At 36.3% G+C, this 27,936-nt stretch overlaps 1 protein-coding gene across 7 annotated transcripts in view; it reads left to right on the forward strand.

Annotated features, from left to right (window-relative positions):
• RAPGEF2 (Rap guanine nucleotide exchange factor 2) overlaps positions 1 to 27,936 on the forward strand; it is a 184,902-nt gene that overhangs the window by 84,311 nt on the left and 72,655 nt on the right. For 5 of the 7 annotated variants that reach the window (XM_054514528.1, XM_036381574.2, XM_036381576.2 and 2 more), the window contains exons 5-7: positions 10,670 to 10,745; positions 12,900 to 13,067; positions 15,716 to 15,733. In XM_054514528.1, the coding sequence (XP_054370503.1) occupies positions 10,670 to 10,745; positions 12,900 to 13,067; positions 15,716 to 15,733 (262 nt within the window). The remainder of the gene's footprint in view (positions 1 to 10,669; positions 10,746 to 12,899; positions 13,068 to 15,715; positions 15,734 to 27,936) is intronic. The other 2 variants (XM_036381575.2, XM_036381578.2) reach the window with 1 other exon arrangement.

A 27,936-nucleotide genomic window follows, 5' to 3' on the forward strand; every position in this document is an offset into this window, starting at 1 on the left:
AAGCTGTCTTCTAAAATTGTAATAAATTTCTTACGTATAAATGGGGATAAGGAAAAAAATTCAGAATTCTTTTTGAGAAATTAAGTAGGGGAAAATTCTCTGTATAATAAAGTAAATGGTTATTTAAAAGTTAAATGTGAGACCCATTACATCAGGGTATCTGCTACTGCTTGCATAGTTAATTATAGGTACTTGTCTGAAGAAAATAGTTGCCTTTTCACAGTGGATATTATGTCCTATTATGTAATCTCTTCCTTCTGATTTAAGATTTCCTCTGATTCAATTTAATAGTACTTTAGGTTTTGAGTTGTAGTACAAACCTGCAAAACATCAAAGCCCCCTTCAGTTACTTGGGAAAGCTGCATTATAGGATTCTCGCTGAGGTCAAAAGAAGACCCTGCTTGTTTTATGTGCTCTCAGGATCTCTGACAAGTTTTAGAAGTGTAATGAACTGAAGTAATCTGGTCATTGCTTACCTCAAAATTAAAACAAAAGGAACTGTGTGCAAATATAGCATAAAGAATACCAAAATGAGAAGTTATACCCAGGCAGAGAGAGGGGACAGAGGACACTGCCCTTTCTTTGCCTCGTGTGAACCTCTCAGGATCTAAACTTTCATAAACTTAATTTTGCTGAACAACCATCTAGATAAGCTGAAGTAATGATGATGTTTACTTGTGTATTTGGAGGACTGTAGAATAACTGAAAGGAATTAGAATTATTGTCTTGATTCTTAGCGTGACTCCACTACTGTAATTCTTCCACAAATTGTCTTTTTAACAAAGTGTTGCTCCATATTGTAGAAGATTTGAAAATGTCTGAGATTTTTCCTTCAGTTGATACTAAAATTTCCAAATGTTTCTGAAAAACAAATCTAGGGGTACAAGACATGGTATAACATTTCAAGTTAGGAATAATTTATTTTCAAATTATGATATAAATAACTAAACAATATTGTCACTACATCTGCACTGGTTTAGTTTGTTTATTCATTCACAAATATACAAATGTATCTTGAATACATCTGCTCTGTACATTAATTTATGGAAACTTGTTATTGAAGGAAAGTGTTTAGCTTTCCATGTGAATGAATTAGTTGTATTGAATGAGTTAAGTGTGTAAGTGTGTGTGGAAAGTGTCAATAGACATGGTCTTGTTTTACTTCTAAAAACCTAGATGATGTGTCAAGTTATTTTAGTAATTCAAAAAAACATGAAAATTTATAATACCTTAACTATGAAAGTCTCTAGGGGGGATGTAAAAATGCTTATTATGTATTTTTCAATATAAAAAGTCTTCATTTAGGAACTAGCATCTAAAGTCTTTGTGTGACATTGGAAAAATACTCCTCTGTTTTAATGAATTTCATGAATGTTAATAAGCCAAGCTGTGTTTAGACAAGGTCTTGCCTCTTAAGTAATGTTTTCCAACAACTTCTCATTCTTTGAGACCATTATGTAGATCTTGTGATGTCACAGCAATCTCCATGGCAACACAGGACGTCATTGACATGAAGCATAAGCAAAGCTGTCTTTATTCAAACCATTTATTCATTTATTTATTTATTTATTTGAAAGAATAAGATAAAAAGTAGGTTAGGAAAAAACCTTTCATCTTGGAATGTTTTCTGAGATAAAATAATATGAGGACTTCTAATTTAAAACTAAAATAAGGGTAATTTTTCCCAAAGATGGGTCTATTCCCAGGTGTGCTGATGAGGTACCTGCCTCCGAGCTTTCTGTTCTAGATAGGTTGCAAAGCTGAACTGCTGCAACAAGCTAAATTAGTTGTTGCCTCTACTAGTAGGTTCCAGTTTTGTTTGTTTATATAATTGTATGTTTAGTCTGTGAACATGTATCTTGAATTCGACAGAAGACTGCCATCAAAATGTTTCTTTAGTGTGGTATATATAAAAGGGCTGTAAAGGAACACTAAGTGGTATTCTCCTCCGAAAAGTATTCAGGATTTCCTGCTGCTATAAAGACCCTGAGACTCTACCCTTTCTACAGTAAATTTGCAAAACAATTTGTTATTCTTAAAAGCACTTTTTCATATGGGATTTTAAACCATTTTTCAGCTTATTGTTTTAGTTTTGATGTTACATTATGAAAAGTAACAAATGTGAAACTTTATACAATTACTTAATTTTTCTACCTAAACTAGTCAAACTTGCTACCATATTCACTCTTATAACCAGGTGAAATTTTATAATTAACCTCACTTTTCGAAACAGTAATCTGCTATAAAAGAAAAACTGTGTGATGATCATAAATCACATGTTTTAGGGTTGACTGAGAGGACTTCCTATGGAAACAAACCTCTAGAATCTAGCTAATTTCAAATTATTCACTGTGTGTTTTCAGGAACGTCTTTTGAAGTGCTTTCAGTAGTCAGCTATAAATTAGCAGATTAATGCAACCTCTGATCTGGGTTGCATTTGCATAAGAATTAAATCCCCATGAGTATTACATAGATAAAGCTCTATAGTCTGTCATCTGTAAGGATGCTAACTAAAAATGTTCAAAACACTGAAGAGGTTCACTAAAGTTTCCGGCTGGAGTTTAACTTCTACGCCTTTTTAGCAGGAATTATTTAAAGCATTAATTTACTATAAATGTGCTTATTCTGTAGTTTTAATATGGCCTGGTTAGTCATCAAGCATTGTCTCTGTCTGTTTGCTGGGTTCTTTGCACCCTCCTGCTGCAGCAGGAGGGTTATTATCCTTGGCACCATGATTCCTCTTCCCCCACAGGCAGCAGAGGGTTTGGGTCCCTGGTCAAGCAAGGAGCTGCAGGGATGTCTCAGGCTTTTTTCCCTTGTGAAACACTCCTCCCAGGTATTATTAAGTGGCGTGTACTTAGCTGTGATATCGCAAGTGAGTCCCTTCCCTGACACATGAGCTGTTGTATCTGGGACTGTAAACACCTAAGCTATCATATGACATTGGATAAGCCTAATCATCCTTATCCATGGTATGCAGTGAGCTCATGTCTCCAGGATTTGCAAGTAGTGACAGTTCTGCAAATGCCTCTTCAACTTGCCAGCATCTCAATTTTCCTTTCAACTGAAAAGCATTTCAGTAAAGTAGCAACTTGCTGAAAAAAAGTGCTATAAATAGAATAATGTTGTAGGAATTAAATAAGTTGAAAGAAAAAAAAAAAACCTGATCTACTTATTATTTTGAAATGCAGATGACCACTATATTTTTATTAAAAAGAATAGTTATTACAAGTCAAAAGCAGCTTGGGCTTCCCTTGCATCTTTACTTGCTTTTCCTAAAAGACAGGCACTAATTCAAATGAGAATCAAAGAAGTCAGCCTATATTATCAGATAATTTGATGTTCTGTATGAAGATTCCCTGTCTTTCAGCTGACAAACTCTTTCTTTCACAGTTTGCAGTGTGCAGCTCTAAGCGTGGGGAAGCCCTGCTGCCTGCCTCATCCCAGTGGAGCGCTGTTCACGTTAGAGTGGCTCTGCATGCATGACGGGCTCTGCCTTTTTTCTGAGGGGTCAGAAAATGGCCACGCCAAATTTAGTTTTCATCAGAGCACTTATGCCTTCCCCTGGGAATGGCTTGTGCATGTACATGAGCTTCTTAATTGTTACTTTCTTTTTTTCCTTGGCAAGGATGAGTTGGATTGAGGTCTGGGTTTCAGAGCACACTGATGTGAAACCCAGCTAAACCTAGCTTAAATAAAGAAACCTAGCTAGAATAAACCAGGTAGAGGGACAGATGCTTTTCATTCTGATCTGCACATACCAAAATGAAATATAGTAGTTCTAAATGGAAAAGAGTCAGTCAAGTTTCTCCTCCTGCATCCCTTCTTATCTCTCTAAATGAGAGCTAAAAAATAGTCCCCATTTTGTTTCCCTTCTAGACGTCTACTTACTACTGCTCTATATTTCATCAAGGAATTCAGTGTGACTGGTTGGCTTTACAACTAAATCTAACTCATATTTTGATGTTGTTGTTGCTAGTTGAATGTTGATTATTAGATCAAGATTTGATTTTAGGATTTTTTGGAGAGCAGACATTCTGCTCATGTTTGTTTCTGTATCATCAGATAATAATTGATGCAGTGATTGAAAGCAGGTGCCTGCCATGACCTCCTCAGTCACGACACTGCTGTGAGGAAGTGGAGTGTGCAGGTGGGACATGCAGCACATGATCCATCCAATGGGATGGGGACTCCTCTCTGCTCTGATATTGAGAACTAGATGATAGAAGGAAGATTGGAAATGAAGTGGATAGCACTTGAATGTAAATGGTGATGGTAATAATAGCATTTCTTCAGGGTGAGGGCTACCTAAGAGCAAATGAAGACACTTTGGCTTACATAACTTCAAATTCTAAATATGCTTCATGCAATACCTCTGTATTTCATTTTGGTAGTTTTCTATGATTCTTCTAAATGTAGGTGTCAATTGAAGCAATGTAATTTTCACAAAAAGTGCTTTGAAGTATAGGGTTTATGTAACTTAAGATCCATTTTTATCATGAATATGTTAAAAGCTTGAGAAACTGAACTGAACTGTGCATAGCCTTGTGCTTATGGATTTATTCATTTACAGTCTTGCACAGATAAAGAGATTGGTTGCATGGAGGTGGGGAAGGATAATGTTTACTTTAATCTCCATGTTTATTTAGATGTTCTGCATTGGCAAATACTGCACTTCAGTGATATTGAACCTATTGTACCTACCATTTGAAAACTTCAGAACAAAGAAAATTTTTGAATATCTTGATTTCTGGAGTTTTGGAATAAAATATTTCAATAATCATCCAGTACATTTCTACTTTAATTATATTGTAATTTTTTTATTAAAAAAAAGCAGCAAGATCTGTAAGGAAGTAATTTCCTTGCTTACATATACCTTATAAGATTCTAAGAACTTGAGGAGCAAGAAAATTTGCTACTTGTATTTTTCCTTCCATTACAACTTGTCTAAATAGAAAATTCTTTTTGATTCAGAGCAAGTATCAATTATATAGATTTTATTCTCAACCAGCAGCTTTGTTCAAAATATTGCAATTACATACACATAAAGCTATAACAGTATTATTATTATTATTATTATTTGCAGAAGAATGTGCGCTGCAGAGATGACCATACTTTGTGGAGCTATCTTTGTGAGACTTAGAAGTAGTTTTACTAAAACCTTAAGCTAATGTAGTGTAGGGAATATCAAAAGAAATAAAAGTTAGGACTACATTGTAGAGGAAACCCTAAATTTCTGTCTGTCCTTTTTGCAAAATTGTCATTAGTGAAATTGAATTTTCTATGTGAGTGATCTCTGATTTTTAAGAGGAAAAAAGAACAGGGCTTAACACTGAAAACCCTTTTCTTGGTGCTGTGAGGTTTCCTTCAGATTCTGCATCACTTTTGATGAATGCATTTACATTCCAGTGCTGAGAAATAACTTTCCATTTGGGAGCTGGGTTGACGTGAAAACAGGAATGTGGAGGCCCAGGGTGAGGGGACAGGGCTGAATGCTGATAGAGAAACATTCCCTCTTCAGTAGCTGCTGCCTCTCCTGTGAGCTTTGAAAAGAGCATCTGTGTGAGCGTGTGTGAGGATGTCTGGGGACCTGGGGAAATGGATGGGTCGTGTCTGGAGAAAACTGCTTTGTCCTCCAATGTCATGATGATAAGAGAAAGAACAAGTCACCTCAATACCTGCAAGTTTTTGGCTGTCTCCATGTGTAAGTGCTTATAAAAATGCATGTGTTGCCTGTGGCTTTAGATGTTTCATTTAATTGAAGTACTTTGTTGTTTTGTTTTATTAGTAAATCTATTCAATTTGAAGGGGACTAAATGCAGACAGTGGTCCTAAATTATTGTGTTGTTGTTTGCTAGCCATAGGCACATTTAAACTACTGTAGTTTCATAACAGTGAAGAGTTTTAAAATGAAAACTGAGAATAGAAACTTGGCAAACATGAAACCCCTTAATTTTCATTTAAAACTTGTCTTCTGTTAACTAGCATGAAACCTGAAAAGTGATACCTCTGTCCTTTAGCCAGCTATGTATGTTTTCAGTATAACAAGTTGTAAGCTGAGAAACGTGTGTAGTAAGATACACTTATGGATAGGGGAACTGTCATCTCTGATCAGTGTAAATTCAATTTAAGAATGCATTAAAATGCAAATGAAATTGTAAACTACTTACATGGCTTAAAATACCTGCTTTTAATACACAGTGAGAAAAACCAGGGTTTTTTAATACTAATGAAATACATTTGGAAATAATGCTTTTGAATAGTCAAGTGGGAAATTAGAGTTTTGTCAACTGTTTAAAGGAATAGTATAGTTAGGGAGAAACTGCTTGAGGAAAATACCTGGCTGTACACTATGAAGTAGATTCCTGTAAATAATATTGTTCTATATCTTTAGGTAGTTGTCTGGGTTGGGGCTTTTTGTTTGTTTTGTTTTATTTTGTTCTCTTTTTTTAGGGGGGGGGTTAGTTGGTATTGTTATTTTTTTTAATTAGTTTTATATTCACATCATGCATTCAGTATCCCTATGTGAATACAAGTACTGTGATAGAAAAGGACTCCAGAAGTGAAATTATCTCTAGGACAGGTACTGAGGAGAGCATTTGTAAAGCATAATAGTTGGGGATTGTCAAGTCAGAGCTTGTGTGGTATTAGGGAAGAAAAGTGTTGGAAAAGTTGCTGCCAAACAAGGTTCTTGGAGGAATTTAGGTGAGACAGCAACATCCTGACCAGGCAGCCCTTCTGGCTTTCTAAATTACTGTTATAACTTCTGCATCCTATATTGACAGCTACAATTGCAAAGATACCTTTAAACTGCCTTATCTTCCTTTGGTGAAGTTCTCTTATGCACATCACTGATTTAGAGAAAATAGTTGCAAACCTGTGATTCTTTCAGATGTACCATTGCCTTAATAGCTGCAAACAAACTATATTTAAGAGTTGAAATTAATTAGGCTTAATAAGACAATTTTGATTTAAATGGAATGGTATGATACAACCATATGTGACGTGTATATAATGTAAAATACTGCATTTTAAAAACAAAAATGGGGTTTAAGCTTATGCCCTCTGTATGCACAGGCTTATCTCACACTGTGATAAGGGAAGAAGTAAATTTGTCAAATCCCTGACCTATTGAAACTTGCTAATAAAGGCTCTCTGCATTGTACTTTAGCTAGCTAGTACTCAGGTTGACTTTTTTGTGAGAAATCTGCGTAGTCAAACTCACTTTCTATGGAAAGTCTAGCATCAGAATTCTGTAAAGAATATTGTTTAGTCAAAGTTACTGAAGTAGAGCTGATATTAAGAAGATAATCAATCAGCCCTTCCACTGAAGCTTTATTTGCTTGTTAGGTATGTTAGGTATATCACTGTTTCTGTGTGATACCTAACATCCCACAAGCCAGTTTACATGACTGCTCGTGGTTCCTTATATGAAGTTGTTCTTCTGGTATTTCAGAGAGTGGCTTGGGTTGGAAAGGACCTGAAAGATCAGATAATTCTAAATCCTCTGCCATGGGTAGAGATACCTTTCACTGGACCAGGTTGCTCAAGAGCCCCATCCAACCTGGTCTTGAACAATTCGTGGCATAGGGGATCCACATCTTCTCTGGGCAACTGTTCCAGTTCCTCACATTCTTATAATAAAGAATTTTATACAAGGTTTTACATTTTGGACTTTTTTTATGAGCTCAGTAAACAGACTGTATCATGTGCTGGGTATTTGCTGCTTCTTATTGTGTGCTAATGTTTCAAATAACATGTTTTCAATTAAATTGAGTTTGTTTGATGGCCTCCTCTACTGAGTGGCAAGTTGCTGCAGCTAGGTGTTTTGAAGAAGACTGTCACTGAAGCACTTTTTGGTCGGTCTTTTATTTTTGCTCCTGTGGGAAACTCTGGTAAATTAATTCAGATACAACTTACTGGCTTTGATGTCAGTCTTATGAATTGAAACAGCAGGATTAGCAGTACGCTAAGATGCCAGTTGTTTCTCAGAGCTGCAGGTCAAACAAAAAACGTGTTTCAAGTGTTCGAGTGTGGTTCTGCGAGAGATGGTATGCACTGTTGTGATGGAAGTTCTACCACAGTCAGAGATGGACAATTCTGATGTGCCCAGATGTAGTGGACATTAACAAGAGAGTTCCCTAATTTTCACTGACTATGTGAATTCCTCACTGGTGATGAATTTTCACCAGAGATTGGAAGTCAGGAGGTTTAGTTGGTGTGGCCATCTGAGAAGTGCAACGCTTGAAAGGTCATTTGACTTTCTTGTGCCTTGATTTACTTGTCTTCTTTCTTACAGCACTTCACAAAGTTTAGAGAGTTTCTTTACAGCCTGAAGTGCCTTGTGATCTTTGGTCAAAGATAATATATACATGTGATGCACTGTCTGCTCTGATTAATTTTGTGCTGTCATAGGAGTCTGAATAGTCCAGGAATGGCGTAGTTATTTGCTGTGAAAGCCAGCGTGTTGTTTGGGGGCAGAAATTGAGAATTTTCTTTATAGTAACTGAATTCATGCCTTCTATCTTAATATGTTAACTACTTCTGGTGCTAAAAGGCTAAATCTAAACAAGTTATTCAATAATAGAAAAGCACATCCAAAACACAGCTTTTTATTTTCACTCTGTTTGCCAAAGCTTGAAAGTTTGGCTTGTCAGCAGCAATTAGCAACAGACAGAAGCTTGAAGTTGATACTTACAGACAGCAATAGAGGAGGAAGAAAGGTGGAGTTGAAAAGTGTACATGCATTTTTTGTAGAAATGAGTGCTTTCTCTGAGGTGTCCTGGTCCAAGGCTACAAAAATGGGTTGGCAAAAATACAGCAATATGTGTTTTCTAAGTGGGAAGAGAATATTGCTGTGTGCTTCCAACTAGAATATCAAATAAGTTGACTTATTAATCACCATTTTTTGCATTTTCGTTTTTCAATCGTTGAGTTGATTTACTTTCTCCTTTCTTTACTTCTTTCTCTTTGTAAGGAAAAACTGTGGTATGAATCAGACTATTGGCTGAGAAAATAAGTTTTGACACTCGTGCAACAGTTTAATGAATCAGTATACTGGCTTCATTTTCTGGTGTCTTTAAGAGTAGCTGAAATTGTATAAAATTCAAGATGGTATCGTAGAGTAAAGAACCCTGTGTTTTGTTGCTGGACTGTAGGATGAAGCATGTGTTTGCCTCCAGGAAAATAAGCATTTTGTTCAGAGACCTCTTTATTGAATATTTCTTTTCAAGAGGCCTAGTATTCTGGAAAATTTTTTCTATTGTAAAAGTCCCATGTACCATTAAATGCGATTATTATTTTGATGAATAAGCACAGCTGGCATTTCTTTTCAATATCTGACTGCCTTCTTTTTGAGCCTGTAAATGTCCTGTTGTCAAGAGATTAGCCTTTGGGGTAGCAGTTAAATTGTTCATTTCTACTGATTGCCAGGCAGGACAGGAGCATAGATATGAACTGGCTAGATAGACTGCTCTGAATGATGTGTGTGAACTGTGAACTGCAGTTTGTGAGTTAGGAAATAAAGCTTAAAACAGTTATCTTTCACCAGCACTGTAGCTTCAGTGTGTTGCCACATGCCAGCATTGGTTAAAATTCAGATGTTGCAGTTTTGTTGAGTTTGGTTTATTTTTCAAGGTGTTGCCCTGGGGGCTTCAGACAGGAAGGGTTCTCAAGTCTATTGCACAGTTCCAAGTGGAAGAAAGGGAAAGCCAAATAGTTATATTGGCTTTCAGCTATTTTAGGGTGGATTGGTTACAGCAAACTTAGGTCCTGAAGTTGCAGGCATTTTAGTGTCTGTCCTGCCCTCCAGTCTGCAATGGGAAAGGTCTGGCACTGACCTGGCATTTGTACCCAGAGGAAGAATCACACACCCCCAACACAAACTTTAGCTGGTTGCCTTTCTTCCACTCTGATGGTGTATGATTAAGAATCTAAGTGTTGAGGTCCTGGATTTCTCTGAATCATGTACTGGTTCTCTGCTCTCCACCTTTACATCTGCACTTTGAGGATTCTTTGCAGTGAACCCTGCAGGTGCACAGGTACATCTGATATGGGCAGAACACTCCAAAAACCAAACCAAAAAACCTTTCAGTTTTTTCCTACAGGGAACAAAATAGTATGCTTAATTATTCCACTATGATGAGAATGTCTCAGGAAAGGGCAGAACAACCTTTTGTCCTCATCTATTTAATTTGGGAATACACTCATCTTCCTTATTTTATTAATTCATTTAAAGTAGAAAAGAGCTAACTGAAGTTGGTCAGCCTTTTAATTCTTTCTTTGGTATGCCAGTTAGCTTTGGTTAAAGAAATGCAGATAGCTTAGGTAACTTAATACTGTAATGCCAGAAGACACTAGATCAAACTCACTAGTGCAGCTCAGAATCAACTGTGCCTCCTCAGTAGACAGCTCTTGATTGACACTTGTTTTGGTGTTAATAGACTTATTTAGCAAATACTCTTAGGGAACTATGTAAATACAAAACAGACAGCTCTCAGTGTCCTTGGGTCTCAGTTAATTGTCAAAGGACATGTGCATGAAATTTCTATCGTGCACAGGTATGTATGCTTTTTCTCTGCTTTACAATATCTGGCTAAGATGTAAATATGCTTTTGAATTCTGTTATAGCTCTGATTTCTTTTCTAACTGAAATATTTTTGGTTTTCAGTTTTGGCAAGCGTTCTGCTGGCAGTTTCAGACGTGGATGTGAATGCATTGTTTTAGAGCCATCTGAAATGATTGTGGTAAGAATATTTTCAGTCAGTTGCTTTCAAATTTTACAGACTAGCTTTGGTAACACTTCAGCTTCCAACAAGACTTACGATTTTATGGTTTCTACATGATCTTTTAATAAATATGAGATGTCATACCTACAATTTATATTGTTCTTACATTTACTTTTTCAGATTTCATGTAAAACTAAAGTTTTCTTGTGCTGGCAGAATAGTTTGTTGTTTTTTTGGTTTTTTTTGAAACAGTTTCATTATTATTATTGGTAAACCTAGATGCTTTAAAGTTTTAATTTCAGGTTAGTTCAAGTAATTAATGTTTGAATTAAATTTAATCTCAACTGTCCCAGGTTTTTAAGAATAAATTTGAATGTTTTTAAATTCTGTCAACCTTTCTGGGTGAAGGTGAGGGTATTTTGTTAGCAGCATCTGCTATAGTCCAGTGGCAGAACACTGTCTCTGAGGGTTCACAGGTTTAAAAGTTTTATTTGACACCTTAGGGCATGCCATCTGAACAAATGCAGAATTGGTGGGCTAATTTTTTTTCTTTCTGTCACAGAGATACAGACCAGTTCATAATACAGGCATGACAATTATCTAAGCCATGTAGGTAGCTTAAATATAGACTGTGACACTAACTAACATTTTTTCTCCCAAAAAGTAGCAGTTTCTGTAAAACTTGTGGAAGCTCAGGAAAATGTGGTATTACTTTAGGATTGTTTATTTCCAGTTTGTGTAGCTCGCATCTGACCATTTGGGAAAGAGTTTGTTGTCCCAGTTCTGTTTTCTAGAAGTATACAATTTCACTGGTTGTAGCTGTGTGAATGTCTGCCTGTTTCACATGCACTCCCTTTTAAATTATAAGGAAGAGGGGTATAAAGATAGGTATTGGGAAAGGAGATGAGTAAACAACAAGAAATTTTTTGGACTGATGGATAATGTTAGGTCAGAGGCAAGTGTTTGCCAAAAAATGTAACCACTACAGTTCTGGAAAGATGAAATTGGATGCTTCACTCAGGCTCTCAGAGGAATAATTGTACTTTGAATAGAAAGAATCCTGTCCCCAGAGTTGTTTGGGCACACAAGAGGTGTAGCAGGGTGTGAGTGTGAAGGTGTCAGACGGGAAACTGATCCTCCCTGCAGAGGGGGTAGACACTGCCTGCTCTTCTGCTGAGCCAGGAGCTGTGCTCATCCATTTGAGTTAGTGCACTGAAGGCTCTACTATGTCACTTGGGCTGACTGATGTGTGACACTTCTGACAGGGATAAGCTGCAAATTCATAGGAGTATTTTGTCTAACATTTCCTTGTTGAAAAATGTGCAGGAACCTTGCGAGGTGCCTCATCTCTCATCCTGAGGGATGGAATTGAGTAACAGGAATTAACTGAATCCCCCTATATAGTCAATGATGGAAGCTGTGATTTTTTTCTTCATTTCCTTGTTAGTCTCAAATAGCTCGAGTAAGGTTTCTATTAGTAGGGTAAACACAGAAGAGATGTTGGTTTTCACCCAAATTACTGAAAAAAGATCATTCTCTTCTGGGAAGACCAGAATTATTAGTTCAAATATTTTCATAGCAGCAAACTGTTGTGTAGTAAAGTAGTCTTCAAACTCTGTAGACAGTGAAACTGAGAAGACTAATTTTATAAAAGGATATACCTAATAGGTATTTTTTTTCTCGCTGTTGTTGTTTTGAAGTGGGTTTTTTTGAATGCCCAAATCCAGTCTATTAGAAATTCTTTTATGCCTTCAAAATATTTGAAATAATAAAACCAGTCCTGCCTGAAGAGTGAAGCTTTTGCCATGGATCAGTTAGGGAAGATGCTGAATAGATGTCAATAGGGAAACAGGCAAGTGTTCTCTTGTACCAGTTTTCTTTCTGGAATGTATTGATTGGTGAAATGTTTGTATTTGCGCAAGTGTTTGAAAGGGGCGAGGAAGGAAGAATTTTTCTTCTGTCATTTTTAAAAAAGTGATCATATTCTATGATCCTTTCCATACTAATGTTGTTCTATTTCTTTTTTAGCAGCGATTTCACACTTAGTGCTGAAAATGCAGCAAACTCAAAGCTGGCTGCTGCTTTTTGAAAATAGGATTTCTTCTGTTTCCAACAAGAGGAAACATTTTTCTCTCTTGTGGGGAAAGACACACTCTCTTGCATCTGTTGTAGGTTGATTACATGGAAGAAAATGAGGAGTATTTCCAGCGTCAAGCATCTCACAGGCAATCTCGAAGGAGGTTTAGGAAAATCAACCAGAAAGGGGAGCGACAAACAATTATTGATACTGTTGACCCTTATCCTGTGGGGAAGCCACCTCTACCTAGAGGCTACCATACGGTAAGCTGTCTGTATTTATGGTTCACAATAAGTCATAGATAGGAAAACTACTGAAAACAACACGGTCAAAATGACTAAACTTGCTGGTGCCTTTCAAGTGTGCTTCTGTGGGGAGGTTTCCCTTCAAAATAACTGTGAATGTGGCTCCATCAGTGCGTGAACATATGTGCAGCTTGCATCTCAGTTCAGAGTTGAAAGTACGTTTCTTATGAGTGTGAATGTCGTGTATTATTTTTTAATGTTCTGATCATTATGGGAAATTGTTCAGGAAATTCTGCTCTCATTTCCTTTTCTATTAAGTTAGAGTAGAATTAGTTCAGTGTACTGTGTTAAAAGGTCAGTTAGTGAAGCACTCATTCACATATGTGATAACAGGTGTTGCCTGGAAAGGACTGTGCTGCATGGCAGTACACCAAATTGGATTAAATCTGTCATTTCTTTTTGGAATCGAGAACTGAAATGTAAAATTGAAATGAACTTCTGATGGTATTTTGCCCTTTATACTTGGATTTTAGTGAGCTATGTAGTTGGCCCATCATGGAGGAAATAATTTGGTAATTTTACTTGATTGCCTTTGGGGGTGAGGGAGGGAATCTACGTATGTTTCCAGACTTTCTCTTGAGATGAAAATAAACTAATAATTAAAACTTTTTCCATGAAATAATTTATATGGCTTTTAAACTGAGAAAAGCTCTATTAGATTAATATGTTTGTTTTGTATTGATTACAACTGTGAGCAAAATACGGGAAAAGCTGTTTGTCTTTGGCTCTCATTTATTTGTTTAAGCCCTAAATCTGGTAGAACCATAAAGGCCTAGGCATAAATGACTTTGTGCATATTTAATCTCATTGAGTTCCACGGGTTGAATTTTGTACAATGTAAGCCATATACACATAAATTTGCAGGATGAGAGCTTTAGTGATTTTAAAAGTCCATCTTTGGTGCAATGCAGTTGTTAGCTCTTTCAGTTTTTCTTTCCTTACCATTTATTCCTTGACTTGTTTGCCAGTTCACTGTATATTCAATGTGTGTCTATAAGTGTGTAGATGTTTGATTGCATCTGTTAATTATACAGGCTTTTCCTCATGACTCGAATAATTACATTTTATGCCAACAATTTGGTTTTGTTTATACAACAGCTTTTAATGGTTTAATTTTCAGTGCAGTTTTAATTGCCTCTAGATTTAAGGTGAATTGAGCCAGTTGACTTGGTTTGAAAATAAAGCATTTTACTGGCCTGTATTTGGGGGGGGGGGGGAAAAGTGGTATTGTACTTTGTAGGAATTACAGAAATAATTACTTTTGCTCATATTATTTAGATGTGTGTGTTGTGCTTAGCAAACAGTGGTAGTGTGAATTGTACCTAACTCTAGAAGGGCAATATTTAGATTATACAGTGCCATTTGCATTCGTAGGTCCTTGCCTGTTGTATAAATTTCACTTCAGGTGTGCCTGATGAGTTTTTGTAAGCTTAACTGGTACTAAAAAGCAAAAGTCCATCCTGTGCTATTCTGTTGTGCAAGTTCATAATGGTTTTGTGTATGTGCTGGGAAATCCATTGCAAGAGAGATTTCATATTAAGGTTGGAAGAGATTGCCAAATAAACTGTAAAATTTACAATAATTGCAGTAAAATGTTGCTTTTCCAAGTGTAATATAATACTTATGCCTGGCTTTATTACTTTTATCAAGGCAAATAGAGTCAAATAAGCTCAAATGAATTTTACAATGTATTAACTACATTTTAGTGACTTTTCATGCTGGTCCATTTCCTCCTGTTTTTACAGTATTTGGTGATCTTGTAGACATTATTCCCTCATTCACTTCCACTAGCAATGTTACTTCTATTGCTTTCACCATACGTGTTACAGGCTGCATTGTCTTTTAGCCCTTCCTATTTTATGTCCTTTGACCTCATTTTATTGGTCTTAATTTCTTGAAAAATTGACTGAAAAAAGCAGGATTTTTTTGGAAATGCATAGGAATTTAAGATATTATAGCACATATCTTGTGGACTTGTTGCACATTCATTCTTTGGTCAGTATCTGTCAGGGTGTCATTTTTGTTTCTAATTTTTAAATTTTTGATAAAAAAAGATGAAAGCATTAAATTAAATTGAAAAAGGATTAATATGATATAATTTTTTTCAAGTTTACTCTTCCATGTGCATGTGTACTAGTTTAGGTATTACGTATAGAAGACTCAAAGTAATAAAGCTGCTTTCATAGGATCCTCAAAATCTTCACAATGTGTAATTTTCCTATAGTCTGTTTTACCCTAAATCCATAGAGTTAGCATGTAGAACTATTGTATTGGTTGTTGATAAATAATTACGCTTTATTTGCAGTAGGCTCTGAATGCTTTTCTTCAGAAGGTTCAAACAGTATTTTCTGAAGAAAGTTTTCTATAGCATAAAAGCAGACATGAAATGCAGATGCATGGTGTGCTTTTCAAGAATTAAAAATTAAATGCAGTGCTCTCAGGTGCAGCATGGCTTTCTGCAGTAGAGCCAACTATATGGGATAGTGGACCCTCATTAACGTGATTTTAACATTATCTTCATAGTGGTGGAATGTACTATGGCATGTCTGATAATGTTCATCTTTTCCTTTCCTCCTATATGGCATTCATTTCATTTTGGCTCACAGGAATGCACTAAACCTCAGGTATTGTAACTTACTGTGTACGGTCCACTAACAATTTACTCGTGGGTTTGCGGTGTGATGCCATAATACTGACGTGACATTATGACTAAAATTGCCTTGTAGCCTTTGCTTTGATAGTTCAGCAATCTCATTGTGATGTAAAAATACCTGTGTAATTGTGACATTTACTGACAGTACCATGTCTCTTGCCCAGCTTGATTCACCTTCCTTGCTTTGGCATCCTGTGATGTTTAGGAAATTAGAAGTATAAACAAAGGGTGTATATCAAATATTTAGTGTTTGGCAGGTGCTTTACACAAGTATCTCCTTCATGGCTCAGAGGACTTAATCTTTGATTTTGACTTAAAAACTTGGCCCCCTGTCACTGTTTAGTACCTGTATGTCAGTAAAACAGGGAAGTGGAGTGTGACAGGATGAGCAGTAAAGAAACTAAAGAGGCTTTGCCATGGTGTTTCTTGCTTGTCTTCCATTCTGATGGTTTCTACTGACTCAGTATAAAGAGGCTGGATTTTCTAGGCAAAGTATGTCTGAAGTGCCATTATCTGAAACACAGGTTTGCCAAACTAGGGAGAAGAAGATGCCCAAATAAGTCAAGTATCTTGGAATGGTACCAAACCAAACAAAATATGTACGTTTTTCCTGATATCAGATATCCTCAAATGCTCTCAAAGTGATCTGAAGATCTGAGTGGCATCTTTTAAACTTAAGGGGCATTTGCACCTGTCAATGCCAAAATAAATTCTGAGCATCCATCAGATACAATGTTTGATAAGAATGTGTATTATTAAATTGTCAAATGTCCCCACTTTTATGCTTAAGAAATCTCTTGTGATAGAGCTGAAAACAAATTGAAATGACTTAATTTTTTTTAGGTTAAAAATTCTCCCTTTCTTCAAACATTGCTTTTGTCAATTTTCCTGCTATTTTTTTATCAGGAAATGTGTTTATTTTAAAAGTTCCTTCTGTGTCACATTGTCAAATTCATTTATCTAAAACACTTAGAGAGTTGAAATTTCAATATATTTCCAGTATCATAAACAAGTGATTTCTGGGCTGAATTGTTCTCTTCCTTCAAAATGTATAGTACACTTCTTTTAGGAACCCAATTCCTTATCTTCAGATCAGTGCTCCCCAGTTTTTCAGTGGCATGATTCTGAGTAACCTATGGTTACTAAAACACTATGTTTAAGGGTGATAATGTACTTCTCAAATTATGGTAGGAATTTGAAAGACTCTGTAGTATTTTATAACTTACCCTAATGTTTGAAAGATCATTTGACATGAAATCTAATGTTGAGTATCGGTACTCAGGCATATTACTTTTAGAACAAGTGTTGGTGGTTTCTAGGGTAAGGAAAATAGAAACTTCATTGCAAATGGAAATAAAATGAATGTGTTTTACGACACAGATAAAATTACATCCTTTTTTTTGCCACCTGTATAGTTCGGTAAAATTGATCAGTTCTTTTTCGCGAAAGAAAAAATTAAAGCCTATAAGTTTGAGCTGTTCTCAAATGAATCTAGAAAATGTTTGCTTGTGCTTCTCATGTGTCAGAAGCATCTTTAACTAGGTTAGTGTTAATGCCTCCTTACTTAATAGCAGAAATAGGATTTTAACTCCTGAATGTAGATTTTCATTCTGTGTGTACGTATACTTAAGGCTACATCATATTTTCAGTGCAAAGCCTTTGTTTAGAATGATTTGACTGAAACAAGTGTGAACCCATTCTCTGAGAACCTACATGGCTTTACTTCTGCTTTAGACTGTTGTTTGTTGTTTTGGGTTTTTTTAATATACTTTAAAGTGAATAGTCACCTGTGGAATGATTTTAATAAAGGATAGACTTTCTTGTAGTATCTTACTGCCAGTAAACTCTGTGGCTGCTTCAATGCATGTGTGAAGAATTAGTCATGCTCAGTCTGAGTGTTGCTGAGCTGGCTATTCTGTATATAATGTATGGAATATTTGGCATAAATTGACACAAGCTCATAAAGGAAAGATCACTTTGTCCAAAATAAGGTGCTGTTCTTTAGTGGCATAGAGATTACAAGCTGTGACTTGTAACTCCCTGGTTTGTGATAGTGTGTGTCTCTCTAGACTTGGTATGTAAACTGAGATGTGGGCTTTTGCTAGTCTGTACTGTAGTCTTCTTGCTAAAGGCGAAGTATCAAATCTTACTGGGGTGTATTTAAGGAGTTGCAGGTAGGCCTGTAAGAATAATGCTGAAGCACCTGCGGATAGCCCTGGACAGAAAGATGGTGTGAGGTGTTTTACTCTGTGTGAATCTCTCTAGATTTGAATTAGTTAACAGGCTTATGAAATTTGCTGCTAGTGCATTGTCAGCCAGCTGCTGAAATCACTGCAGAAGGGCTCTCTGCCTTTAGTAGCCTTCTTTATCCCATTCAGCTTGAGATTCACGTGGGGTGACAATCCCTTTATCCGGTGCTGGAAAGAAAAGAGTAATGGGCACAGAGCCATCGATAACCCCGGCTTCCACCCCAGTTACAGGCATGTAACAATTTCATCCTCACACACTGCTGTGGAGCACTGTCAGATGTGTTTAGGGCAGACAAGTATTCCTTCTGGATTTTATTTGAAGAGTTGGCTGAAAATGTGAATGAGAGGAGGGCTGGAAATTATACAGTGTCTAATGTTGCTGAGTCAAATCTGATCTGCAGCCATGACTCCCTGAAAAAATAAACATGAGAGTTTTTTCAAGCTTTTTGTGTGTGTGTGTGTGCTATTTTTAGAAAAGGATAAGAGCCTACTCATTTAGTAGCAAATTGTAGAAAACTTTCTTCCTGCTCCTATCTTATTTTAAAACTAATAGTGTAAAACATTGGCAAAGTAGCCTTTTTTTTTCTGAAAAGTTTTGGATTCCCATTGTCTGTCAAGAATCTAAAATACCTGCATTGAAAATTTATGTTCAGATTGTTTTATGAAACTAATTTGCCTTTACCTTTCTTTTGTCTGCAAAATAATATTATAAAACTGTTGTATTTCATATTGCTACATTTAGGAAAGATTAAAAAAAACCCCTTTTTTTTCCTGCCTGAATTAGATGCAAAACCCTGGTTTTTTTCCTTTATTCAGTGTGTGGCTACTGAAGTGATATAGAAGTTTATAAGATGACAAGCAGTGTTTTCTGATTGTTAACAGAGATGACAATTTCAAGAAGTTGATTCAATTTTTTGCACTTTGTTGGAGAAGTCCAGTATAAGTTGGGATGAGGTTTAATCTTAAGAACCAGCAGGATACCATTGCTTCTCTGCATGTTTGCTTATGTTGTAAAATGCGTGTTGCTGCATGTCTTTCCATGGACCACACATATGATCATGAAGTACCTCACATGTGCTTGCTTTTCAACAGTGTGGACTTTGCAGTAGCTTGATAAACTGTATTCATGTTAGTGCATTGTATTTTACGTAGTCAGTTGATTCCAGTGTCACAGCATACTTAGTTGTCTTGTGGAGTTTCACTTGTTTTAAATTAGTTTGAGTCAGTAGAAGTGGTTGCTAGATACCCAGTCTACAAGAAATCTGTTTAAAGGAACACTGTCAATCTTTCAAGCCTGTAAATAGCTGCAGCTTTTAATGCTTCTGATGATTTTTAGAAATATATAGAACTTCCATTCTAATACAAGATCACTTACTAAAACAAAATACAAACAGCAGATTTGGTCATGAGTATTCACATTAACAATAAGAAAAGCTTGCTCTTAGGGAGAAAGAACCACAGTCTAAGAAAATTATTTGATGGGACAGTGGGCAAGAAAGTGTGATAGACACAATGAAAGCTTGACTTTGTGAAAAGGTGCAAAGGATGTGGAGAGGTTGGAGGGAAAAAGAATTTTTTAAGCATCTTTGACCTTAGAAGTGTTGCAAGTATATTTACAAAGGAAAACAGTGCCCACAGAAACAAGTGGGGACAAATAGACTTGGTTGTCAGAAATGTTTGGAGTGCAGGATGTTCAAAGGTTTTGGCTTTAGAGGCTCGTATGAGTTATGGTACCTGGACCTATTTAAATGGATTAGATTTTGGAACTTGCTGGTAACTGAATTTCTCCAGACAGAGGAAAAATGTGAAGAGGAAGGAAACTGAGGAGGTTCTCCTCTGTGGCTTAGGCAAAATGAAGGCAAGAAGATTGCCTTTATTTTTAAATAAAAGTTGAACTGAACTCACTCTGTTCCTGGTTATGACACAAATTAATTTAAGTAATGTCAGCAGAAAAGCATAATTGGGTGCACACCTAAATTTGCAGAGTATTGCTGATGAGAGGTAGCATGGTATGCAGTTTGAAACGTGTTAGCATAGATAATGCATGCTTGTTTGCCCACACAAACTTGTCTCTATTAATAACAAAACAGCATAAAATAATTCATTTAACATTTCTAGTGTTCATGTTGAAAGTAAAATACACTGTATTGATTGTTCCATTAATAAAAGGGCTAATTCTGAATACTGCCAAGTGCAAGTGTCCTTTTACCAGGAAGGATATTTGTTAAGTTGCTTTTCTTCATCTACAAAATCCAGTGTGTAATTTCAAGAGCAACTGCTTTTATTATTCCATGATAGTGATGATCTGCTCATGATTGCAATTGAGCTTGGTGTGCACAACATAATAGGAAGTAATGCAAAATACTAAATAGATGGACATAGTCTGTATATTTGAACACATGCAGTAACATTAATTCCTGAAGAATGTGACTGTGTTATACATGTTAGGTGCATTTTGAAGTGAGACACTACAAAAATGGTGGGATAATTTCACCTGAAATGTGAAATGCTTGAGATGATTTGGCCAGCTCATGGTAACCATGTTTTTATGGAAGTTGGATGTTTCTTCATGGGAGCATCCACTGGTAACGTTATAATGGCAATAAGTAACTCCCATTCCTGTGTTCTGGCAATACACTACCTTTTTAGCCTCACAGCTTCCTTTCTTCACCCCTGTTGTAAGGGATTGTTACTGTTTCAAGTTATGTATTAAGTTTTGTATTATTATTAATATATGAGCAATGTTATCATTTTATTTTGTGTAGCACCCAAAGCAAAGCAAAATTGTTAGTTCATCATCCTTTTAGTAATTACTACTGGCAAGCTAATGCAAAATTAATGACATGCAGTGTTATTTACTCAACTTGCAGCTTCTGTCAGAGGTTGTCTATTTTTATAAATTACATCATCCTTACTGCAGAACTCTCATATCCATTGGGATTTACTATTCTTCCATTCCCTTTGGAAGGGCTCAGATTGACGTCATAACTGGATTTGTAATTGTGATTAGAAGTGGAAACTGAGAGAAACATTGAAGCCATGCAGTATTTTCTGCAACTGAAGTGTCAGTAATATTTCTGAGGGTTTTTTTTTTCATATATTAATGCACTGGGTCCTGTCTACAGCTTGTAGAGTTGACAATGACCACACATACGTAAAACTTTGGTTAATAACAGGCTAGATTTTCTAGAGTAGCACAATTTTATTGCTGATACTGACTTGTGATGTGCTCTTTTATACTGTACAAAAGATTGTTTTTCTGAGATGTAGGGTGTAAAACTAAATGTGAGGTATGTCATCAAAGCATAAAGTTGTCCATGCAGCAGAAAAATGGATTTTTCATAACTCTTTTCTAAATTGATCATTGCACAATTTTAAGAAATACAAATATTGTATTTCTACCAATTGGACTCGATGATCCTTGTGAGTCCCTTCCAACTCAGCAGATTCTGTGATTAGAGCTGAGGAAAATTAAAAAAGCAAATATATACATGTGTAAAGGGATATCCTCATTAGAATGGGGTTGTTCAGTTAGAAACACTGTTTATCTATAAAGTACATACAGGGAAATGGGATCTGTCATATTATATTTGTAGAATGCCAATACAGATCCTTTCAATGCTGGCATTTCTGTACAGACCAGTATCATGAGTGATAATAGTAGTGCAGTTATTTGCCACTAAAGGATGGAAAGAAGCTGTCAGTTCATTTTTTTCCTCAAGCATCCGAGCCATTGTTATGTGACCTGAGCTTGTCATAGTGACTTAAAGATAAAATTATTAGTATTATTAGGTGTTTCTGAGTACTTTTAATAAAGCCTTGTATTTGACTTGACTAGTTTCAAATTATCATTTTGCTGAGTGAATTTCAAAGCTCTAAAAAAATTAACAAATTTAGTAGCTAAAATATCCTAGAGCAACTATAGAATTGAACATGGGGAAAATGTAATGATCCAAGATCCAAGAAGGCAAATGGCATTTTTACCTGGATCAGCAATGATTGTCACCTTGTACTCAGAACTGGTGAGGCCTCTCCTGGAATCCTCTGTTCAGTTTTGGGTCTCTCACTACAAAAAGGACATTGAGGTGCTGGAGCATGTCTAATGTGTGATGGATAAACTTTATTGGGTAGATGTGTGTATTACAGTGCCCAGGCTAGATCCTGCTGAGTGTAAATGCCATTATCCATGCTTGCATCCTTCATTCAGTAGCAGTTCATTTCAGGAGAGCTGACAAGTCCTAAGTAAAGCAGGGTAGTTACCTTGAATTTACCACAAGGCTTGGTGTGAGTTCTTTCCTGTCCTTTACCACCCTATGGTGCAAACATACTTTTTATGCACTTTTTAAATTCCTTGTATTTGCACTTTTCTGATGGAAAAATTTTTAATTTTTTTTTTTCCTTTTAGAAACCCTTTTTTAAAATGTAAGGTCTAGTTAAAGTGTTAGTATTCTGTTGTATGTGTAATGGGCATTGGGAGCTGGGCTTTAGGTTTGAGTGGTTAGTGTAAATTATATTTGAATTTTCAGACAGTAAAGTTTTAACATGCAGCTGGAACAGCTGGCAGGTGTTATATGTATTGTTGATGTGCCTGGCAGAAAACCTACACATATTGTGTTCTCACACTTTTTCATTTTTTTATATGCACGTGTGTATGCATGTCCTACAATACAAAATATTTTACTTTTCCTTCCTTTTACTTCTAAATTATGTATTACTCTTGAACACTAATTGGTGAATAAAAGGCCTGCAGCTAACTGGTTTTAAAGTTTTAGAATGATCTGTGGTGCACAAAAGACCACTTTAAAAGTAAGAATTCTGACACCAGTCTTGGAATACAAAGCAGTGTAGAACCAAATTACAAGGGAAACTCAGTCTGGCAGGTGCAGTTCTACCTATTTTTATTTAACACTTCTGTATCTAGGTAGCTGATCTTGTAATTGCAAGGGAAAAAATGTAGTGTTACATTTGCAAAATGGGACATCCATCAAGTGATGGTAGTTGGCTTCCTGATTTATTTTAATTAGGGACAAGGAAAGGGAAAGGGCATTTCTTAGACTTTTATATTAAGTTTTCTTTATTTGAAGGATATGATGTTGTGGTTTGACTTCTTTCCTATATAAAACCAATTTGGCTAATTTTGCTTGATAATTATTTTTAAAGTAAAGGACATATGAAATTGCATGGGTTTGTTACTGATGAGAGATCTGTATAAATTATTTCTGTTCAGTTGCTAGAGGCAGGGCACAAAGCTCTCAAGATATGTTAGTGCATGGTGCATTACACAAGAGAGGATATGCAAGGGCACAAGGAGAGAGTTCTCCCAAAAGAAAATGACGTTACACTGGTAAACTCTTCAGTGTTGATTTTAATTGGGAACCCCTGGAGTAGGCTCTTCAGAGAGTCTCCTGGCATGAGACTGTGGCTGGAGACAAAAACCAGTTATTTCCTTCCAACAGACAGCTGAAGTGAGTGAAAATTCTCTCTAACAGGAACCAGCTCTTTCAAAGTTAAACTTCCTCAAACAGAGATAAGTAGCAAGCTACTGTGGGAGAGGTCCAAGTCCACATTAAAAAAGATGAACAGGCAGTCTGTTGGTTTTCTGCTGGTCCTGTCTACATCTGCACCTAGAACAAAATTTCAGATTCTCCCTTAAAACATCTAAGTAAGAAACTGCTAGAATCACACACACACACACAGAGTCACAGAATCACTAGGTTGGAAGAGACCTTCAAGATCATCAAGTCCAGCCCATGCATTAACAAGTCAATAAACCATGGCACTGAGTGCCACATCCATTTTTTTTTTAAACACATCCAGGTATGGCAACTCCACCACCTCCCCAGGCAGACCATTCCAGTACTTTTTCACCCTTTCTGTAAAAACCTTTTTCCTAATATCCAACCTATATTTTCTTTGGCTTAGATTGAGACTGTGTCCTCTTGTTCTGTCAGTTTCTGCCTGGAGAAAGAGACCAACCCCCACCTGACTACAAGCACCTTTCTGGGAGTTGGAGGGAGTGATAAGGTCAGCCTGAGTCTCCTTTTCTCCAGGCTAAACAAGCCCAGCTCCTACAGTTGTTCCAAGCCCCTCACCAGCCTTGTTGCCCTCAGAAAAGCATATTGTATTAGCTTAGAACAAAACTACTGCCCCTTCACTCCTGCTGAAGTCACCTAATGAATAAATGAACAACAAAAAACAACAGAATGCCAGCTAGCATTTACAGGAGACTGCAAATTGTGGGGTTCGTTTGTTTTTAATCCATCAATACTTTGTATCGAGACATTAAATAATTGTTCCCCTGCCTTGGTTGGTCTCAGATACATTCAGTTCTGTGCCACCACAATCATCCTTGCAATGCAAATATGTCAGTGTATTTCAGGTAACAGGTTTCAATGGAACTACTAGTGACCGTAACAATATAGAATGTGGACAGTTGATTGGCCTCAGAAAAATATCTGAGTTTTATTTTTACATTTTAACAGTGTAGCAGTAGGATACACATAGACGAGTTATGCAGTCATCCACCTTCTTTAAAGTTTTCCTGCATTGTTCTACAGCAAAGAATGTGAAATTTTAGAGTTGCCTCCCATTAAGTGAAGGACTTATGTCCCTGGATTCCTGCTGTGAAATTGGTATGGACATGATGATATGTGGGAGTTTTTGTGGATATTTTGTTGGTTTGTTATTCCTCCAAGATAGTGGGCTGATTTGTATCTCAGTAGTGAACCTTGTCCCCAGCAGGTATGGATGTCCAAGTGCTGTTTAGATCTGGTAAAGAAAACTTGCTACTCCTGTATGCTTGGCATCATGATTCTTCACCTTAAAAGTGTATCTGCTGTTTCGTTTTCATGCTTTTCTCCCCAGTTTAGGAACAGAAAGCACATTCTCACCTTCTCTGATGTAATTAATATGCCATTGTTAAATCTAGTCATTACGCCAACGTGAGAAAATTTTGTAAGTGTTGGGAAAACTTCCATCTATCCTGACATAATGCATTTTTTCTACTTCTGAAGTACTGAAACAGTTAAAGAAATGAAACTAATCTGTGATCATTCTGCCAACTGAAGTCATTAATAGTGCAAATTTTATGCCTTATTTTTAACTTTAAATAATGATAATGTATAGTTTTAAAGCCATACATCCAACTTTATGCTTGTGTAAGAATGAGCGCTTTGTTTTGTGTAAAAATCACAGGTAAGTCAGTTAAACATCACATAAAGTGACTTGACAAACATGCATATAATATATATATGTATGTAATATATGATTTTGAGAGATATTCTGGAAATAGGACATCTTGTCACATTTTGGATAAGTGACCATCCGTAGGTTTTCTTCATATCTGTTCTAATATAGTTATCAAACATAAGAGGATTCAATGGCAAGTAGTTTAGATGAATACTGTAAGTTGCTCCCATTTTAAGATGGACAGTATGCAAATAAAAACTTTGCTGTGCTGTGCACAGAAGGTGACAAATGAGTCTGCTGTCAGAGGGAAGATTGGCACATCCACCCAGCTGAGGCACCAGCCTGACTGCTCTGGGCTTTTCATTATTTTAAAGATCTGGATTATAGATTCATCTGCAGCAGCAGTTCAACAGAAGGACATTTGTTCAAATGGTCTGTAACATTAGTAAATGTTATCAAAACAGCACATGCCAGTGCATTATAAGTCTTGCTTTGGTGTTACCAATTGTGCAGTGGACATCGTTACAGTGATGGCAGTGCCACAGACTTAGGAATTAAAAAAAAAATAGCATGCCAAATACTGTTACTTTATCCGCGTGTTTTGACCAAAGTGGTATTTTAGTACCTTGGAGAACATATTGGTAATTTTCTTTTTATTCAACAGTTTTATTTAAAGTTTATTTTATTCAACAGTTTTATTAACAGTTTTATTTATTTATTTCTCAAAGTTCTTGAGAAAACACTAATGGGGTAGGTATGCCTAGACCATCCCATGTCTGCTTTATGGTGATAAATAGGAGCTCGCTTGCGTGAAGTCAGGTCATACGGCCAGAGACTTAAATTGTAGGCAGTAAATTTGTCTAAATACTTTAGAATAAGATTTATGTATTGTATGGGACATATAAGTGTATCGTAGCATTTTGAGTGAATTATTGTTCTGGGTTTTAGTGGTTTCAGTTGGTGTTTTTAAATCTGATGGGAGCAACAGATTGTTATGTAGTAATCTCTCTGGTAAGGTTAGTGGGAGGCAGAGAACCCCAGCACTATAAAATTCAGAAGCATGCTCCTGGGAGCTTTAGCAGTTTTGCGTCCAATAGCCCTTAGCTTAAATTTAAGTTTTAAACTTCTTTCCAAGTGAGGAGGATGGGCAAAAAAGAAGATAGGTCTGCCTTATTTTCCCTAAAGTTATGTACTCCATTTTTGCACTCTTCAATTTAGCTGTCTGTTATTCCACCTACACAGCTGTGTAATATCTGTGTAATTGTCCCTTCACTGTGAATGTTTTTTCTAGCTACTGGAGTCATGCAGTGGCAGTAAATTCGGTGACCTTAGAGTGTTCTGTTGGTTTTTGACTAGGTATTTGAGCATGAAGGAAATGATACTGTACATTGTGTTTAAAGGGAAGGGGAAAATATGCTGATACTTTTGGATTTTGAGGTACTTCAGGAAAAGAATGGTCTCTGTGTATGTAATGTGTATAAAAATTTAAGTACTTCTGTAAATAGTTGTGAGTTCAGGTAAATGCTTGAAATATAGGAATTGAGGTAATCTGTTGTTGCAGCATTTGTCATTAACCTAAAAAGGTTTAATACTCCAGGCATTGTTGGCACTGCTTAGGAGAATGATATCCATGTGAGATGATGTTCTAGAATGTAAAATAGTTGAGAGACATTACAGTCAGATGATACATGCTGCTGAGGTCTTTACCAATTTCCACCTAGAATTCAGTTTTGCTTGTGAATCCCTAATCCTATGGGGTAGTCCTAGGATGTCCATACATTTGTAGTTGCTTTTGAAATGGCTTTTTAATGTTCTTTTCTGTGACTCATAAAGGGACGCTAGATTTTTTAAAAATAAATACAGTATTTTGAAAGCAGCCAGGGATAGCTCATCATGTGCAATTATTACATGTCAGGTGTATTAACGTTTCACTTTAGTAGCCTAAAAACATTTGCAAAACTGTCTTGCCTTCCCCCCCCAAACTTTTAAGTCTAAGCAAGGAGTTCTTACATGGGTTTTGAAAAACCCATGATCAAAAAGTTGCAGGTTGGTTTTCTGTGATATATTTATACTTGTTTATGGTAGAAACTTTCCACAGTATATTGTTCTTGTGTTTTACACTGATTTAAATTCCAATCATTTTTCACTGTAAACTATAACAATTCACTGGACTTATACTTTTTTTTTTTTAAATAAATTATATGAGAGTATTTTCTGAACTGAAAATTGACAGTATGTACAGTCACACCATACCTGGAAATGGTGACAGTTGAGGAGGAAGGAGTAGGGGAATGGAATCAACCATTTATTCTTAAAGCTGTTTTGACTCACAAATTGCCTGAGTGATGTTGTCTTCACCTAATTTCATAAATGTCACTTTTCACATTTTGAGGCTTATTTTTCTGTTTTGGAAACCACAAAGTTTTTGTCAGTCTGATGCATGCAAATGTCAATTAAACTTTGTTAGATTAATAATTTTTGTCTTCATGGACAAACTACTGGCTTTATTTACTAACAGATGAGTAGAGGTATATAGTGGTGACCAGCATAAGTAATAAGAAAGTTTTTCATGGCAATATTATATGAAAGTTTTGTGTTTCACTACTATTTTGATGGGTTTAATCATGTTTCCATGTTACTTGGGAAGGCTTATGGCACAGAAACCTATGCTGGATTTTAGCTGGAAATATCAAGTGATGCAGAGAGGGTGCATGTTGACAGTTGTGTGTGTGATGGA

This window comes from Molothrus ater, chromosome 4 (assembly GCF_012460135.2).
Source record: "Molothrus ater isolate BHLD 08-10-18 breed brown headed cowbird chromosome 4, BPBGC_Mater_1.1, whole genome shotgun sequence".
NCBI classification, from domain to species: domain Eukaryota; kingdom Metazoa; phylum Chordata; class Aves; order Passeriformes; family Icteridae; genus Molothrus; species Molothrus ater.